Below are 18,619 nucleotides of genomic sequence, written 5' to 3' on the forward strand. Positions count from 1 at the left end.
GCAAACACATACAAGATGCCTACTAAGAGCCAGGCCCCTGAGGGCACAGGATGAACACGACAGGCCTCATCCTCCAGCAGTTCAGCCCAGAAAAGACACGACACATCAAAAACCCAATGCTTGGCAGCCGTTCCATGAGAAAACGGAGCCTCGGCGTGCTGGGGGACGCTGAGGGAGTAGAGATGAACTTTAGCACGCTCCAGTGCCTCCGTGCCTGGTATCCCCATGCTGTCCCTGAAGATCAGGACGCTGCTGTCCCCAGCAGGTGTCACCCTGCCAGGTACAGTAGAGGTGCATACCTCGGCTTTGTTTTTTCCTCGAAGCAGGCCGCGATGATTAGAACTTACATCCCCTTACTGCCCAGCATCCCGCGTGTGTGTTCTTGATACAACACACTGACAAAGCTCTTCCTCCGTGCCAGGCACGGTACCAGCCACTGGGAACGAGTGACCAGGCCATGGTCCCTGCCTTCAGCAGGGCCGTTTCCAGCTCAATGGCTGGACCGGCGCCGCACTGCCTGCCCTTCAGGGGCAGTTGTTTCAAGGGCTACAATAATCGGGGAGCTTGCTACTGGCATCTAGTGGGCAAGGCCAGGGGTGCCGAATGACCTGCAAAGGGCCGGTCCCTCCGAATGAAGAACTCCCCTGTTGTAAATGCCACCCTGCGGTTGGAAAGCCTAGCACAAATCCATCAGCTATAAACCCACCAAACCCCTGCCTTGACTTGCATAGAGCAGCTGGAGAGCAGTGAGCCAAAGTGCAGCCAAATCATCTACCGTCCCAAGAAGCGAGGTCTGCCAGATATATGCAGCTTTGGCCCTTAGATACCTCCAGCTCCCCTCAAAACTCTCCTTCCCCACTTCCCAGGTCCTGCCTGCCTCCGGAGTGTGCTTAGTGCTCCTGAAGTCCTTGTTACTCAAAGTGTGGTCTGTGGACCAGCAGCCCGTGCAGTCCCTGGGCGCTCACAACACATGCAGACTCTTGGCCCCTCCCCCTTCCCAGACCTGCTGACCCCAAATCTGCATTTTCACAAGATCCCAAGTGATCTATATGCACTTAAAAGTCTGAGAAGCGCTGACCAAGGCCATTCGGGGATAGCCTTCAGGGGCACTTTTGTTCAAAACTCCCCAGGAGGCAGAGGTGGCAGGGAGGTTCCATCCACCTCTGTTGCCTCCAGCCCCCGCCCCATGTTCTCTGTATCCGGGCATAGCATCTTCACGGAGAGCAGAACAGGTACTACAGGACAGGTGTGTGGCCCTTTTCTCCCTTCTCAGCTCAAAGATGGGAAAACAAGAGAGGGGTACCCCATAATAACCCAAACACGTGTCAGCCTTAAGGAACTCAGTTGGGGAAGATTCCCACTTATGCCCCAGGTAAGTCAAGGGGTAACGTGTCGGTACAAAAGCATTCTTTTATGATTCCTGAGGGGCTTGCCAGCCTGAGAGGACTCCAAAATGAGTATAAAATAAGGGCTGAAACATCTTCCTCTGAACACCTGTACCCCTAACACTAGGCTTAACTCGGGCGTGCTCTGAAGTTTTTATCTAAATCTCATTTCAGGCCTTCTCTTCCAAATAGACTGTAAGTTCCTGAAAAGGCAAGTTGACTCCCTTTTGTAGACACTTCAAGCTCCAAAATACTGATCTAGGCCCAGTATCTGATACTTAGTACTGGGGTAATGCTTGTAGGATGGGTGGGAAGGGGAGGGAACAAAGGTTGAACACAGCAACGCCCCTTCCCTCTATCAAGCATGTAAAAAGTGTTCCTATAGGGAGACATGGACAAGGACGTTTGCTACAGCAAACGATTGGAAACAACCTGAATGCCCCTCACCAGGGGACCAGCTGCATAAAGCATGCTGCATCTGTGCTATGCAATGCCACGCAGTAGTTAATAAAGAATAAGGGAGATCTATGTAGCAACGTGAAAAACTCTCCAAGGCATAGTATTGTGGGGAAAAAAGGGAAGCTGCAGAATGATAGATCCAATATGGTATCATTTATTTTTTAATCAAAAATCAATATGACATTGTTTCTAAGGATACGCTTACACCATATTTCATCAAATCTAAGATACCATGGATTGTAAAATGCTCCATTACGCACCACTAAAAAAAAAAACACGAAACACTATCAATTAAAGCATGACAAGCCACCAATTGTAAGATTCATCTCGATTTCAGAGATGTGAAAGTGTGTCTTAGAATCTGTGCGACGCGGCATTCTGTAAACTTGTAGCAGGAGGTCTTGAAGCACGCAGGATGACCGCAATTAACCCGAGGAGGAGGCAGGATGAAGCAGACTTCAGCCTCCTCTATGAGGATATCTTTGAAATTCTCACAAACAGAATACACTGATGTATTAGTGGTATCTAATAACGTCTAACTTTTTCTAGAATAAAGAATGACCAAAAGCCTCACCCGTCTCTCACTCCAAGCGGGGGGATAATAGTGGGCCAGGCCATGAGTCACAGGAGAACTAGGGACTTTCCACAGTGCTGAGTCAGGGTGGGGCCGCGTGGCCAGGACGCTGCAAGGCTTTGTAAAGAGGAGAAGGACGCGCTTAGGACTATCCAGTGGGGAAAGTGTCATGGAAAAAAGAAACAACGGAAGGAGAATTCGCTTTGGGGAAACAATTCACAATCTACTCACAGACGAGCATCAGGGCTACTCGGGGACTGGGGTTGTCCCCCAAAAAGGCACAGCCATCTACCCTAGCCGCTGTCTGCGACAGCACTTTGGGAAGTCAGGATGCCATACCGAACGCACCGCTCACAAGGGACCTCCTCAGACTCAAGCTTCTAATTCCGCCTTAATATCCAATTCTGTGTGTCAGGGAGAGCTGAACCTCGGCCTGCAGCCGCCGCGTCACCGTGCCCTGAGCACAAATAAAAATAGCTTTGGCGCTCGGAGCACAGGTTTCCTTGCCTTGTCCTCTGGGGGTCCCGGGCCGCGCAGCCAGCGAATGGAAAGCTCGAGCCATATAAATACATAATGAACAAAGAGGCTCCTCAGAAGCACCCTTGACCTTCCTGCTTTCCTTGACTTCTCCCCTGCCTTTGTCCCCAGTGAAGCTGGAAATGAAATGACACTGTCAGGGGAGGTGACGGCCACAGGGTGCTTCCTTGCCAATCTCTCTCGTAGTTAAGCAGTAAATGGCGTTAATTGGAAGGATAACCTATCCAGTTCTCCGTTTATGTCAAGTTTTGGCAGCTCAGACCATGATTTGAACAGCCACCTCGCATCTGCCCAATTTGCTCTCTGTCCCTATAATCTGTACTATTACAGCACAAGCCCACATCATCTCCCAGAAAAAGGGCGGGGAAACCAAAGCCAAAACCCGCACAGAAACCTGACACAGCCCCAAACTCCAAGCAAAACGGAACAGCTCCCACTCCCCAAACAAATCTGTACAGAAAGCTTCGCCTTCTATAAATTGGGACTGCCTCCAAAATGTGACTTTGCAGCAGCAGCCGAGCCAGCCGGTGATGCAAAGGGCGTTTGCCATCGGCCCCTCCAGACCCACTTTCTCTACCCGGCTCTGTGCCCTGCGAGGCGGACGAGCAGGGTCTTCTGCCTCCGGTGTCCCGTGCGGTTCAGCCAGTGGTCCCAGCAGAGACGGGGATGGCCAGGAGGTGACAGAGCAGGGTAAGTGTTCTCCTGGTCTGCTCCCTGGCTTGCTGCAGGCTGCAGTGTGCCTCTCCTGCAGCTGCTGTCTCCAGGCCCCGGTCAGCACCCCCCGTTAGGTTCTGGACCACCACTGTCACTGGAACGTTCCCAAAATGCTCCCCGTCCCTGCTGGCTTCCCCCCACCCTGTCCACCACTATAAAGGGCCCTTTATTAAATGCTGAGTTACGGTGTTAGAGCATGCCATCTGTTTTCTGTTGGGACCACGACGAAGCGGGTGTCCTTTAAACAAATTTTAAGTAAATATGTTGACAAGTTGTTTGTTAAGGCTGTAACAAAAAGATGATAGAGGAAGCGGTGTAAAATATAGCATCAGTGAGAACGAGAGATGGGGAAATCAGTGACGACAGGTGTGGCCGGCAGCGAGGCCGCGGAGGGCAGAGCCTTTTCAGTGACTCACTCCCCCCGCCACCCGGTCCCCAGCCCCTGCCCTCTGTGGCCTGGCTGTATGGCTGGCCGTGACTGTGGCACTTCTCCCTGCAGCTCGGCCACTCCTTCCACGAGGAAAACAGTCAGCCCGGTGCCAGCCCACGACATGGTACTTCTAAAGGCCACCTCCAGGTCTCTTACTTGCCACCCCACGGGTGCTTCTGAAATCCCACCCCAACACCCTAGGGTCTCTTTCCCCTGGGCGACAGTGGGCTCCCGGGGGCAGGACCCAGCTATATTTATCTAGCCCCATGCACAACATGCCAGGCTGACTCACCCCTTTATCATCTGTCTCCCCCTAAAACAAAAGCTTCCTGAAGGCAGGGCCTGGCCCACAGCAGGCACTTAATAAAAAACTGAAGGTCTCAAACACAGTGTCCCTGTCCTCTGGAAAAGCAGCATGCACCCAAAGTCTGTCGTGTGGTCTCTGTTCCCCGCCCCCAAGAAGCAGGCGTGAGGGAGGTAAGGTTTGGTGGCGTCTGCCGAGGAGAAGTCTCCAGACCAATGGAGACTGCCTCCAAGGATTGCTGGTTCTCAGCCCCCAAGGGAGTGACCAGGGGGACACCAGGTCACTTCCAACAGGTCATTTAATAGTAGCTCCTGAGCAACGACGACACGGCAGGCCAGAGACAGCACAGGTATGAGAAGGCAGGGCAGGACAGTGGCTCAGGAAGGTCACCTTCTACAGCAGAGACAATCATGGAAAAACAAAGCAAAAGAAATTGGAAATAACAAGAACTGCCATGCAGGAAATCAAATGGAGTGATCCGACAGACAGTGAAGGAGAACAACTTTAGCTGGGGGAGGGGTGGCAAAGAGGGCGGCTTTCAGGAGGTAACATTGCAGCAGGAGGTGAAGGAGCAGTCCCAGTGAAACCTGAAACAGCCTGGGTGGATGGGGGGAGGTGCAAAGGCCCTGTGGTGGAAACACGTCCACGGCTCAGGAAGGCTCAGGAAGGGGAGCCGACTAGGAGGAAGTGAAACCAGGTCAGTGGGGTACATGGGTTCTAAGTGCAGCGGGAGAGGGGCAGTCAGGTAGAGCTGCCATGGCAACAGGTGCTGGGAAGGGCCTGGGAGGCCACGGGCAGGGCCAGGCATCTCTCCTCCCCAGCCCCCCCACTGCCTGCCCCTCAGCCACCTCCCTCCCACTTCCTCACCACGCAGCCCCTACCCGCCCTCAGATGTGCTGGGACAGATGTGACCTCATCATGCCTGTCAGTGACATGCACAACCACTTCCAGCATCCCAGGTGACGGGTGGGTGGGGGCAAGGGCCGGGGGTACATGCCCACGCCCCACGCCAGTCTCCAGGCTTCCACCTGCACGCTGCCTCACAGCCTCAGTCTTCCCAGATGCGCCCCCCACCCCAGAACCACGAGGCCATTCCAAAGACAGCCAAATTCTAGCCACTCAACTCCAAAATAAATCTGTTTAACACAAAATGAAGCATTTTATAATCCCCTGTACATTTTTCCCCTGAGCTGGCACACACAGTGTTTAAAAACACTGCCAAAACACTCAACCAATCGTTTCGCTTTATTTTAGAGCAGTGTCAGAGTTAAATTTCACATTTCCTTGCTCTTTGCCTGTTCCACACCCCTCCCACCCCCCAGCCTTCATGAAGCCCCACCCCAGCTGTAAGGCCTGGCCAGGCCGGTGCCGCAGGGAGAGGAAGACGGGTCCCCTGCTGGCTGCACTCCTTGATTCTCACACTCAGCAGCCAGCGGGAGATAAATTGGGTTGGTTTCTCATTTTGTTTGGGGATGTTTTTCATTTTTCTGTATGAGGGTGTCATTTTAGGGAAGCCAATCACAGGATCTCGGGGTTCAGAGGAACCTGAAATGTTGACCACTGCCAGCCCTGTGACCCCATCTCTGCATCCCACTCCCCCACCCCTGCGTCCGTCTGATGTGTCCATCTCCAGGCTTTTAAAAGGCTCTCGCCACCAGGAAGTTGCTCCTTATATGTGGGGTCCCTGTGGCTTCTGGAATTGGTCCTGGTTCTGTCTCTTGGAGCAGCAAGATTAATGGAGAGAGGGGTCAGGGTCTCCTCCACACTCTCCCACTGCTTTGGGTAGAGCTGTCACCGGTTAGCCTCATCCAGAGGTGATAATAAAACTGTCAACCACTGGTTCACCATCACAGGAACGGACACCAGCTGCACTGGTGGGATTGGCCGAGCTGCAGCCTATCCCTAAGGTCGGCTCACAGACTCTGGCATCTTGGCGCCGGAAGTTAAATGACCCAAGCTCCTTCCTTCTGCCACACCATCTGTGCTCTCTTCTTCTGCTAGCAGCACCCTGGTTTCCTCTGGGGAACACTCTGGGTCTGCCATGCAGAGCACGTGCCCTGGCCTGAGCCAAAAGCCAACGTGGCCAGGAGATGCAGGAAGACTGGGTCCTGAGGCTTTCACCAGAGTCCCTGGACTCAGCCGCACCCAAAGCCAGTCCTACATCTCGATTTCTATTCCCATGAGCCACCAGTTCCCCTGCTTGGTATAAGCACGTTAGGGTTTGATTTTCTGACACCGGCCACCAAGAATCCTGACTTCCCAACTTGCAAGCACGACTTTGAGGCCTCCCTTTCTGTCTTCCCCTGAATCCCTCTCCCGCTGTGGTCTCTCTGGCAACGCGTGGAACAGAGCAATTATCTCCTTCATCCTGCTGAGGCGGACGCAGCCACGGTGTCCACCAACAATTTTGGCAGTGACCTGGCTACTTGTGTCACTCCCTCCGTACTGCTCGTGTGGGGTTGACCAAGTCGGCAGCTAGACCACAGAGGGAACCAACCCGTTCTCAAGAACCAAATAACTACAGATAGGTCAATTCAGAATGTCCTGGCCCAAGTCAGTGAGGGGCCAGCTGTTCTACAATGCAAGCTCCCGAAGGGCCACAATGGTATCTGCTTCATTCACTGCTCTATCCCCATGTCTAGAACACTTCCTAGCTCATAGTAGGTGCTTGGCAAAGTATTCTGTGAATGAATGAATGAATCCATGCCAGGAGGTGCTCTGGTTCTAAGGAACATCTGTTCTTCTGGCCGTTTGCTTGGTTCTTTGGGGGGCCTGGAGCTGTGCACTAAGGGACACGGGAAGAGGTCATCGATGATTGTCGGCTATGATAAAGGACTCTCGTAGAACAACTCTCCTCTCGTTACCTTTTACCCCCAAATCAGGCCAGGATGCAGCTGGAGCCTCTTCCTATCTTCACCTACAGGCATGTCTCAAAGCCTTTTCTAACTGCCACGGGGAGGTGCCCGAGACTGATTTCTCAGGGAACACAACTTTCAGATGTTTACACCCAACAAGATCCGGAAATAGCACCAGCACCTCCAGAAGGAAAGCTACAGGGCCAAGGGGCTTTGGTCTCTGTGTTTCCTACCCATCTAATGGAGGTAAGAAGGGACAGGGATGAAAGAAATTGTAGGCCTTGATGGAAGAGAAAAAGCTGTGGCTGTTAACCAAAACTCCACGTAACTCGCCCTGAGTTTGCTCAGTGACAGTGAGGTTTTCGTGGTCAGACAACTAAGTCCATGAACTCCTCCTAGAAAAACTGCTGCATCCCTCATTGCTGAACATCACTACGGTCACCTTTGACGTGCTCCCCTTGGGAAGCTATGCACCGACCCCAGCGCCTAGTCCACCCTTCAAAGCAATGTTGGAACTCTTTTTCTGGAATGGCCATCAGAGCTGTCGTCGTATTACCCTTGATGTCCTGAATGTCTTCCTTTCAATATTTCCTTCATCTTCCGGTAAAGAAAGAAATCACTGGGGGCCAGATCAGGTGAGTAGGGAGGGTGTTCCAATACAGTTATCTGTTTACTGGCTAAAAACTCCCTCACAGACAGTGCCATGTGAGCTGGTGCATTGTCGTGATGCAAGAGCCATGAATTGTTGGCGAAAAGTTCAGGTCATCTAACGTTTTCATGCAGCCTTTTCAGCACTTCCAAATAGTAAACATGGTCAACTGTTTGTCCAGTTGGTACAAATTCATGCTGAATAATCCCTCTGATGTCAAAAAAGGTTAGCAACATTGTTGCAACAAGTTCATGAACTTAACTGTCGTACACATGTCCTATACATGTGTATTTTGGGGGGCGCTTATTACTGAAATACCTACAGAAAAGAGGAAAAACCTTACTAAGATTTTAGAAGCTGACGGGGGATGTGACTTCTCGCTACCACCGCTGTCCCAGGACCAGGAGGCCGAGCTGTAGTACAGCAGACTGGCTTCACAGACCCTGTCCATACCACCTGCGACCTGAGCCCCTCAGGTACAAGGACTAACCCAGTGGTCACCGAGCCTCTCTCCAGCCTTGCCCAAGGCCTGGACACGATGCCTCGGAGGCCCAGCAGCAGAGGGATGTCACCAGAGCACGACCTGCCCCTTTTCAAGAGCTCCACCCCCAAAAGACCAAGAGGTAGAGGTTTGGGGGAGGGAAGGTGGGACCCACCCCCAAGGTGGGGGCACAACTTTCACAAAGTTATAAGCTTTCAAGGTCAAAGTCTCTCCTAAACAAGAAGCAAACAAAGAAAAGTCCAGTCTAAATGGTGTGAGGTTGGTGAGTCTGGAGAACTCAACAACGGCAGGCTTCATGTAGGGTCCCCCCACTTTCCCCGACAAACAGCCACTGGACCAGGCAGGAGCTGTGCAAAGGCCCCATCCATCAGAGAACAGGTGGGTGCCCAGAAGCCAGCACCAGTGCTCTGACCACCCCGGGGGCTGCCCTGCCTCCTAAGAATTATCAAATGCCCCCTGGGGGTGAAGGGAGTGCCAGCTCAGCCATCACCTCCCCTTGTGACCTTGGCCAGGTCCCACATCACTGAAGAGCCTGCCCAGTCAGTGCTTTCAGATACCCTGGGGCTTCCTGGAGGTTTGGGGTTGGGGTGAGGGAGTGACAGGTGGAGCTCAGAACCTTCCAAACCCTTTAACAGAGAGCTCTGCAGTTATCTGCTTTATACACTGGTTGTGTTTGAGAATAAGGTGGGAAAGCACGGAGCTAGATGACCTTTGGGGAATCTGCTTCCCTAAAATTCTAAGATGCAATGATGAGACGCTCTCAAAAGCAAAGTGAATGGACTTAATAGTCGATGCCTGACAAGCTGGCATTTGATGCAACTAGTTTGCTCCTTATATCTGCCTGCACATAATTCCTTCCTCCTATAGAAGACATCCGTGTTTCCTGGCCACCACCCCGGGGAGCCCCTCCCCAACTCTCAGCGGTCTGTATGGAGTTGCCCAACTCCTCCCACCCTCACTAGTATGCATGTCTGTCCCCCCTGCACAGTGTTGCCTTGGGGGTTGAGCCTCGGTCATGGCTGCTCCACCAGGAGCTCACCTCAGGACGTCTGTCCTGACAATCAGAAAGACTTAGGAGGGTGCAAGCCCGGAGGTGCTGGGACATCTCTGCGTCTGCAGGCGTGTTGATGAGGTTTGTGGGGACAACCTTCGAGGGCTGGAGGGACGTGAAACCAGCCTTCTCAGCTCCTCTAGCCAATGAGTCTACTTTTTCCTGCTTGTCATTTTGCATTGATTCTCTGTGCAGATAGCACATGAGTAACTGAGGATCTGCTGTGTGCCCGGCAACCAAGGGGTCATGGTGACCTCCTCCTCCAGCTAGGTCATACGCTCCTTGTTACCAGAACTCTCCTACACACACCCGCTCACACACACAGGCATGTAATAGGCATAATACTTGCTGAGGTGACGCGTGCCTTCTGGAACTTCCAAGCTGAAATGGATGCCGACAGGCTGCACCCAGACCACACGAGGAATGTACCTGCAACCAGCCTGAAGGCCAGCTCGGGGGGTGTCTTTTCCTCCCAGGACCTGGAGGCCCTGCTGGGTGTCCAACCACAGGAAGCCAACAGATGCTTTGGCTGCTTCCAGGAAAAGTGCAGAAACCAGGGCCCAGCCTGGGTGAGGCAGCCCAGGCCCCTCCCTCCCCAGCTCGTCTCCACTGAGGCTCATCCTGGGGGGTGTTTGCAGCAGAAGCAGCCCCGATATCAGGCACCACCCCTGGAGCCCACGCTGGCCCACCCTTGGACACAAAAGAACCCAGAAGGTGCAGTGATTCAGAAAACCACCAAGGTGGTCAAGCTGGCTGGGTGGGAAAGAAGCAAAAGCCCCCCTCCCGGAGGAGAACAATCAGAAACCACAAGGAATGCACAGCACACATTTCCTCCCGTGGAAGCCAAACGACAGGTGGATTCTTCCCACCGTGGCCTGGCCTTCTAACTGTTCATTTGGTGTCCAATTTTGGAAAGGCTTGCAGGCCCCACAATGTGCTAATAGCATCACTCTACACAATCAAGTCAAGGGGACACATTCTGTAAACCTGCAGACTCACAGGAGGTGAATCATAGCACGAGCGTCTTTTCAGACAACTCCCCTCCACATTACCACCGGGAGCCTGGGCACAGCTGCCCAAGACCAGGCGGAATCACAGTCCCATGCAGCTGCCGGCTGCCCAGGCACCTTCTGATGGGGACTCAGAGCGCAGGGCACAGCACTTTGGGGACAGTTTCACACGGGCCACCGGCCAGGCAGACCACCTGGCCCATTGCATCCCCTCCCAAGGCAGCGTGGTAGCAGGCCAGCACACACAGCCAGCATCTCCCAGGACGGTTGTATGGAATGACATCTCTATACATTGGAACACCTTTTAAAGACCCTAGGAAAGGCGGCCATGGAAAGGCTGCTGATGACACTTCATCTTACATGTCAAAGAACGCTTTTGTGAAGAGATTGCCTTCTCCACTGAGTTATTTTTCATCTGAATAAACAGTACCCCCACCCTCGCACCCAGAATGGTCCCTATGCAGACTCCCTGCGCAATAAATGTTTGTTCAATGAATAAACCATCTCTTCCTGCTCTTAACTCCCCATAACTGAAGACCTACTATGCCCGGAGCCCATCTCATACCTCAAAGCCCTTTATCCATGGTACCTCCAGTGTCTCCCTTATTGGGGATACCTCTGTCCTTCACAGAGGGACAAGATCAATAAACGTTTACCTAGCACCTAGCCACAGGCCAAGGCAACCCTGGGGACAGAGAAGAGAGCAAGACCTGTGGTCCTGCCATCAAAGACACACATCGTCACCAGTGAATGAGCTGGCAAGCTTTTGATCTTTGCCAACGTGGTAGGTAAAAAAATGGTACTTGCCTGTGGTTTAAGTGTACAGGTCTCTTATTATCTACAGGAACTTCTGAGATCTTTCTAAATGTTGACGATCCACTAGTATTTCTTTTTCTGATTCCATTTCTGTCCTTTGCACATGGGATATGTTCAAAATGCCTAAAAACCAACCAATCCAAGCGGGCGCAGGCCTCTGGCAGCCCGGCCTTCGCCCTGCATTCTGCTGATTTATTGGTTATTTTCCTAGTGTCGGTAGGAGTGCTTTACACATTAAGGGAAATATCTTTTGCCTGTGATATGTGTCTTTGGTTTGATTTATTGTGGTTTGGGCAATGCAGAAATGTTTTATTTTTATGTAGTTGAATATTTGTCTTTTGTTTTATGGCTTCTGGGTTTAGGGTTATATTTAGAAAAGGCTTCCCCTCTCTGATACTATTATATGTTTTTTAAAACTCACTTGTTTTCTTTTAGTACTTTTAAGTTTTCTTTTTTATGTTTAGATTTCTGATCCACTGGGGATTTGTTTGGTGTTAAGAGGAGGAAGGAATCCAATTTCCTTTTTTCAGGATGGTTGCCCTCTTCATCCCAACCCCAATTACTGAGCGACCTGCAGTGACACTTTTCTCCTACACTACATTTCCATCTATTCGGGGTCCATGTCTGGTCTCTGCCATTCCCCTGGTCTGTCCCTCACCACTTAGAATTCCGCAGCTTCAGAATATGTTTCAAAATCTGACATGGTTACCAGCCTGGTCCATCATTCCTCTTCTTTGGAATTTTCCTTCTATCCTTGCATGGTTAGTCTTCCTTAGGAACTTTCGAATCAGCTCATCCATTTCTGCATCAATCCCATCGTCCCTTTCATTGGCTAAGGTTAACAAGTAATTTAGGGGACACTGACATATTTACGACATTAGATCATTCCACCCAAGAATAAGGTCTGCCTTTTCATTTATCTAAGTTTCTTTTGTGCCCCCCCCCACCCCACCCCCGTAGTTGATTCTGTTTGTCCCCTACAAACATCTAGATATTACTTCCTCGGTTGGTTCCCTGGTCTTCATACATGCTGTGGCTACTGGAAGTGGGGCCCTTTCTTGCTGGGTGTTTTCTACCTGGATGCTCTCTGCTTGCAGGAAAGATCTTCCTGTTGGGGGTATTAATTGGGCTCGAGCCCCCATGCCTTTTGCACTGTGAGACAATGGCTGACAACCAGGTGCCGTGCACGCTCCCACGGGCTGAAGGCACTCGTGCCCTGCACCTGTGCTCTTGGCAGCACACGACCAGCGGCTGGCCTGTGCCCACTGTTTTGCCCAAATGGAACCAGTACGAGGAACGCCGCCCCACTCAGCACGGCAGGGAAGGCCCCACCTACACAATTGGAGCAAGAAAAGGGCCTGAGCCGGCACACAAAGGCGAGCTCTGGCCAGCCGGCAGATAGGGATAAGGCTGGCCAAGGTGCAGCCTCCACGCTGCCCAGCCCTGTAATTAGGGCCCACAGGTCACTCTGGCCACAGCTGAACAAACCAGGGTGTAATTAACTTTCCACCCGGCTTTTTACGCAGCAGCATTTCACCTTCGCCAGAAAGGGAGGGCCTGCCCTTCCAGAGGGGCTGGGGACACACTCCTTGGTCCCAGTCCTCGGGAAGGTGGGGCAGCCAAAGGGTGAACAGCGAAATTAACCCACAGGGAGCAGGTGTTTTGCTGTTGCTATTTGAACAAATTCCCCTCCTCTTATTTTTTTAACTTGAGCATTCAAAAAAGCTGGAGGTTAGGTTGAAATTGCTCACCAGGCCCAATCTATGTTCAGACCTCGACTCTTCGTTCACACTCTGTCACCATAAGCAAGATCCCCACCTCTCTGAGCCTCCATTGCCCAGTGTGTAAAATGGGGAGGGACGGTGAAAAATAGGACTGCCTGCTGGGATTGTGGTGAAGATTCCTTCACTCAACAAGCATGTATCAAGCACCACTGTGAGCCAGGACACGATAGGGAACGAAACAGACACTGCCCTTGTCCTCGTGAAGCCCGGTGGTCGTGGGAGATGGGCGATAAACATGCTGGAAACCACCACAGAATAATCAGACTCGTCACTGGTGAGTGCTGTGGGCTGTGTGTGGCATGGGGGCTGCAGAGGCCACGGCCCAGGGCGAGTCCCACAGGGTCTGACACAAAGCAAGTGCTCACTGTGCAAAGTGTCAGTCCTGCAGCCCGTGGGCGAGCCCCTGGAGGGGCAGGGACCCAGTGTACTTCAGGGCTGCCCCTGCTGCCCGGCGAGGAGCCTGGCCTGAGTGGGAGAGCAGGGAATGGGGCCTGAAGGGAATAGCCAATTCTCAGCTCCAACCTGGACCTGAGGGCGATTTCTGTCCTTTGGAGCAAGCCTGGAGTCCACAGTTAGAGACCTTAGTCCTGCTAAAGAGACTCCATGTGCCTCTCCCTACCTAGAACGGAAACCCCAATCGTACCAGCCTGGGACCTCCAAAGCCCTGGGGACTGGCCACGTCCCAGGACTGACACACTGCGCACCGTTCCTGACAGTCAGGAGTGTCGCTAGTAGGCAAGTCGGGTCTAAAGCATGACAACAGCATAGTTCAGCCCCCAAATGTCCACGGGGGCCGTCAGCCTCATCAATGGGGACCAACGCGGCGGTCGGTCTAAACAGAAGGTAGTCTTTGTGCCAGAAAGTGGTAAAACCTTCCACCCAAGTCCAGACTGGAGGTCCACGGGTATCCTGCTTCAGTGGGCACATAAAAAATTGGGATCAGTCGCGGCGAAGTCCAGCCTTTCATACCTGCCTCAGTGGTGCCCCCGAAATTCCCAGAGACCCTTTTTAAAGCAGTTGAAGTCCTCCTGGGTCCTCGAAGATGATGAAGAGCACCCCAGGCAACCGCTTCTAGATCTCAAATGTGCTTAGCCAACACTTCACAAATTGCGTCAACGTAACTTCAGCTTGCTCCCTGTTCGGACACTACGGGCGCTGGTGGGACCGAAATTAGCGGCGACTTGGTATCATTGGTTCAGACGGCCACCAAGTGGTCCGGTTACTTCCTCACGTGCAGCCCACAAACGATGCTCTAGCAAGTCAGCCTTTATCTGCTCTGTTGCAAAACTCCGAATCGATGGACATATTGGTCTAATGGTGGTATCTCTACAGTCAATGGACCAGAACCAGTAACCCAAGTTCCATCCGCTTGAGCACTGCTGTTTAAAAGGAGGGTTCCAAACAAAGTAGAAAATGTTCAGTAACAAATGCCGAACACAAAACACTAAGTGCCCACGACTCCAAGCATGTAAACACTTGTTACCCTATGGGCAGGGGCTGGAGGGGGACAAAGAGCAACAAAACAGCTGTCGGGGCATAAGCGTCCACCGAGCAGGCTGCTTCTTGCTTGTTTCATTTCGGGTTCTAAAGACGCAATGTCTGATGCCTGGTGGGTTTAAGGTTGGTTTCTCCTCAGGCACGAATGAGAGACAGTGAAAGAGAAATATGAACAGGACTTGATGGAGTTGTCTGCGTTTCCTTTTTTTTTTTTAAGGAGGGCCCAGCTCACAGTGGCCCATGTGGGGATCGAACCAGCAACCTTGGAGTTCTTAGCACTGCGTTCTAACCAACTGAGCTAACTGGCCGCCACTGAGTTCTTGAAGTCCCCATTTCAACAACTTGTCCAGGACCTGGCATTGCCACTCCTGCTGAGGGACAATGGAGAGGCACCTTCTCAAGCTCCAGAACCTCTGGAAGTGAGGGTTCTTAGGTGCAGAGAGTCCCAGCTCTGGGGGGAAGGGGGTCTTCCTTACAAATGCAATCACTGCCACTCTAGCAGGAGGCCGCCCCCTTCCATAGTGACCATCCCCCACCTCAGAAAAATCTCTAGACCTCACAGCTATTCACCCCGATTCTGAGGGAACGAGGCACCCCCCCAACTGTCACAGAAAGAGCCCAGCGGTCACTCTACTAAAGTAGATTTAGAGAAGTTTTAGAGTAGTTTTAGAGAAGAACACATTCAAGATCACCACCACAAACACATCCACCCCTTCACACAGCCGCATCCCAACCTCCCCAGGACACACCTGCTTGGGGGAAAGGTGGGGGTGCCGCCTCCACATTCCAGGGGTGACAGCCCTCTGTAGGGTGTTTTCAAGAATCAGACAATGGGATTGACAGGTGTCACTGCCCTCAGGCCCCAAATTCTCCATAGCAGGGAGGGTCCACCTTCCCTCTAAACAGGACTGTTTGTTCCCTCAGAAACATCTGCTGAGCGCCCAGAGCACATCAGGCCCCAACAGACCACGACCCTCTCTGAAATGGTCTTTGCTGGGCTGTCGAGTGTCCACTTCGCCCTCCAGGGTGTATGTCCCATGTATCCACCCAATAGCCCCACGGACACCTCTGAGAACAGGTTTGAAAACCAGTGCACAATGGAAGGGTGTGGAGGTGTCCTAGGCAGGGACCTATTTTGAATAATACACATGCAATCCCAGCGGTTTATCCTGTCACTGGGTAATCCTAAGAACCTCTGATGTGGGGGAAATAACTCCTCATTTATCTCTTCGGTCCTTGTCTGGGAGACTCCTAGACTGGGTCACACCTTTACCGGGTGGTAATGAATTTCTCAGTGATGCTCTTAGACCAGGTCTTTTCCATACTGTTTCTACGAATTTCTGACTTCCTTCCAATGCTCCAGGTTTGGGGAATATTCCTGGTTCCCATGTCCCCACGGAGGTCATCAGTGGGTTCCTGTTAGGAAGCAGGTAGGAATATTGGTACATACCACCAGCCTCAGTAAGGATGGCTGCAGACCCTGCAAACGGGTTGCCATAATTTCAGCCAAAGTGGGAGGCTGTAGAGAGAAGAAACTGCCATAGGGAAGAGAAAGCTGCTCGGGACCGAAGCACGATTAGCTACCACTTCTTATTTCCAGTACAGACCCCCCAAAGTCTCACATTTTCCTTCTCCACCTAGAAACGCCGCCATTCCAGTGTGGCGGGACACGTAAAAAGCTCCTTGATTCAAGAGAACTGGAAGGAGGGTCAGCTGTCTGGGGATGGGACCCCACTGCAAGAGCTGCGGGCTCAACAAAGCGACACTTAGCAGGGGTCCTGAGGGGCCCTGCTCTAATAACTAGACATTTAGGAAATAAAGAGCATGGCTTTTATAGAAGATCAAGTCACTGATTGTTTTAAAAGTTAAGTGACAACATTTCATTCTGTAACAGTTTTAACATCCACCTCAGTTCTTGGCTAAATGAAGAAATACACCAGCATCTATGATTTTCTCAAGTAGGGCAGAGTCCATAACCCAGGGTCCTGAAAACCTGGCTCAGCCACCAAAATCACTAAGTGACCTTAGTAGAACAATCCCCTTTTCCTCTCAGTGCCTCAGAATTCTAAGATTATAAGTCAGCCATCGCCTCTGCCCCTGGTGGAAATATCACAAATTCCAAAAGACTGGGGTTTGACTTGGTGAGCCCCAAGAAGTTCAAGTCTGTAAGAGTCCTCCTGGGCACATTGTTTGGGGTATCTGTTCCCTTCAGAGGTTGACAAGCACTTGGTCTAGCCAGGGCTGTGCAGCTACGAACATCACTACAGGGAAAGTCATAGCAGTTCCCCCAAACACTTGGCTTTCAAATTTCCACAATGGTATGAAAGGTAAGGGAAGTGAGAGCTTTGTATACCAATCTACTTCCTACCAGCAAATTTACCCCCCTGCCCCAAAACTGGAGACAAGTCCCCTTTGGAACACAGGTCTGGGATTTTAGGTCCTCTCTCCACAAACAACCATCCAAAAAGTTTCATCAACAATCACGATAGAAGGAGGTATCTGGGGGTATCTGGGGGTAAAGGAGGTATCTGGGGGTAAAGAACACAGATGTTTCAGACTCCCTGCTCAGACCTCTGCATCATGGTTGCCACCCCCCTCCAAGGAATGCACATGCTGCTGTTCCCTAATCCCCCCGTCCACCTATCCCACCCCCAGTGCCCCAGACACATAATCACACCTAACCCCTGAAGTCTTAAATCACTCCTATAAAGCCGTGGCCTTGCCCGCCTTCTCTGAGGCACTGAGGAAACAGAACAGGTCTAGCAGTTCCCAGCCACTCAGAGAAGAGGGAGGCCAAGCCCAGAAGTGGAAGTGGGTCCTTTTTTGCACAGGCGCTTCTTGGCCTGTGACATTCTCCCCAAACCCTGCCTCCAGAGCTCACTCCTTCACGCAGCTTTCCACACTTAAGTTGCTTAACTTTGCACTAACAACCTTTTAATTGCTGGGTTTCCAAAACGCCTTCCAGAAATCCAGAATACAGACCCGTCCACGTATGGCCCACGTGGTACGGAGTACAGACCAGGGGAGCAGCGACATGGCGCCCCCACCGAGTTCCTGCCTGCCGGAAAGCTGCTGCTTTTATGTTTAATGGTATTTAAAAGGCAGATACAGGGTACCCAAGATACCACAATAAAATGACATTAACTGTAAAATTACATTATTAATTCTTTAATCTCACTTGAGGCTTCAAGCTGTTGCTGTGTCCAATTATCCATATAACCACCTGTCAGAATCCCGGTGCTATTTAGCATTACCTCCAGGACAGCGGTGGGCCCGGTGGTCCGTCAGGTCTGCCAGAGACTCGAAGTCCTGCTGACAGTGATCGCAGGTGTAAATTGACTCGTCCTCCATGTCGTCATCGTCCTCATTTCTCTCCTCTTGACTTGTCACGCTGTTCCTGTCTTCCAGGGCACGGCTGCTTTTCTGATCACACCCGGGCTCTCCTTCTAGGCCTCCTGCCAACAGAAAGGACACAGTCATGTCAGCTGACGGGGTCTTGGGAAAGAAAGGATTTGAAAAGAATTGCCCGGCATTTATTAAGATACATTTAATTACTCTACCACCCAGGATCCATTATTCTTGACACCTCTCAGTATATTAATATAGGGGGGTGTTTTGGAGCATGTGGTGCCGTAATTCACAACTAGCGTCTTTGATTCTTGGTGCAAATCTTCTATGGGGATTTCCGGTCATCTTCCCTCTGTGCAAGGATGCCGGGGGTTGTGACCCATCACGGAGGTGAAAATGCCTTCGCATTTTGTCTCCTAAAAACCAATTCTCTTACACACGTCTCCAGAGCCCCCAGCAGCTGTTCCTAACACACCTACGCTTTTTGTTTCCCCCAAAGCCTTGCAATTCAGAGCTGGGAGATCTTGTAGCCAATTTCATCCTCCACACAACAAACCTCGAGATGTGGTGATGATGTTGGCTAGGTTCTTTGTAAAGATGTCCTGATTCTGGAATCCAGGAAGCACACCTGTTGGCAGGACCATGGCTAATCAAATCACAAGCTTCAAATGCACCTGAGCCTTCCCTCGTGCCCTGGTATCAGC

At 51.7% G+C, this 18,619-nt stretch overlaps 1 protein-coding gene across 3 annotated transcripts in view; it reads right to left on the reverse strand.

Moving 5' to 3' along the window:
- The window catches only part of ZNF423 (zinc finger protein 423), a 300,257-nt gene that overhangs the window by 179,079 nt on the left and 102,559 nt on the right, over window positions 1-18,619 (reverse strand). For all 3 annotated transcript variants that reach the window (XM_081032158.1, XM_081032157.1, XM_081032159.1), the window contains exon 3: window positions 17,822-18,022. In XM_081032158.1, the coding sequence (XP_080888284.1) occupies window positions 17,822-18,022 (201 nt within the window). The remainder of the gene's footprint in view (window positions 1-17,821; window positions 18,023-18,619) is intronic.

This window comes from Rhinolophus hipposideros (assembly GCF_964194185.1).
Source record: "Rhinolophus hipposideros genome assembly, chromosome: 21".
Taxonomy (NCBI): domain Eukaryota; kingdom Metazoa; phylum Chordata; class Mammalia; order Chiroptera; family Rhinolophidae; genus Rhinolophus; species Rhinolophus hipposideros.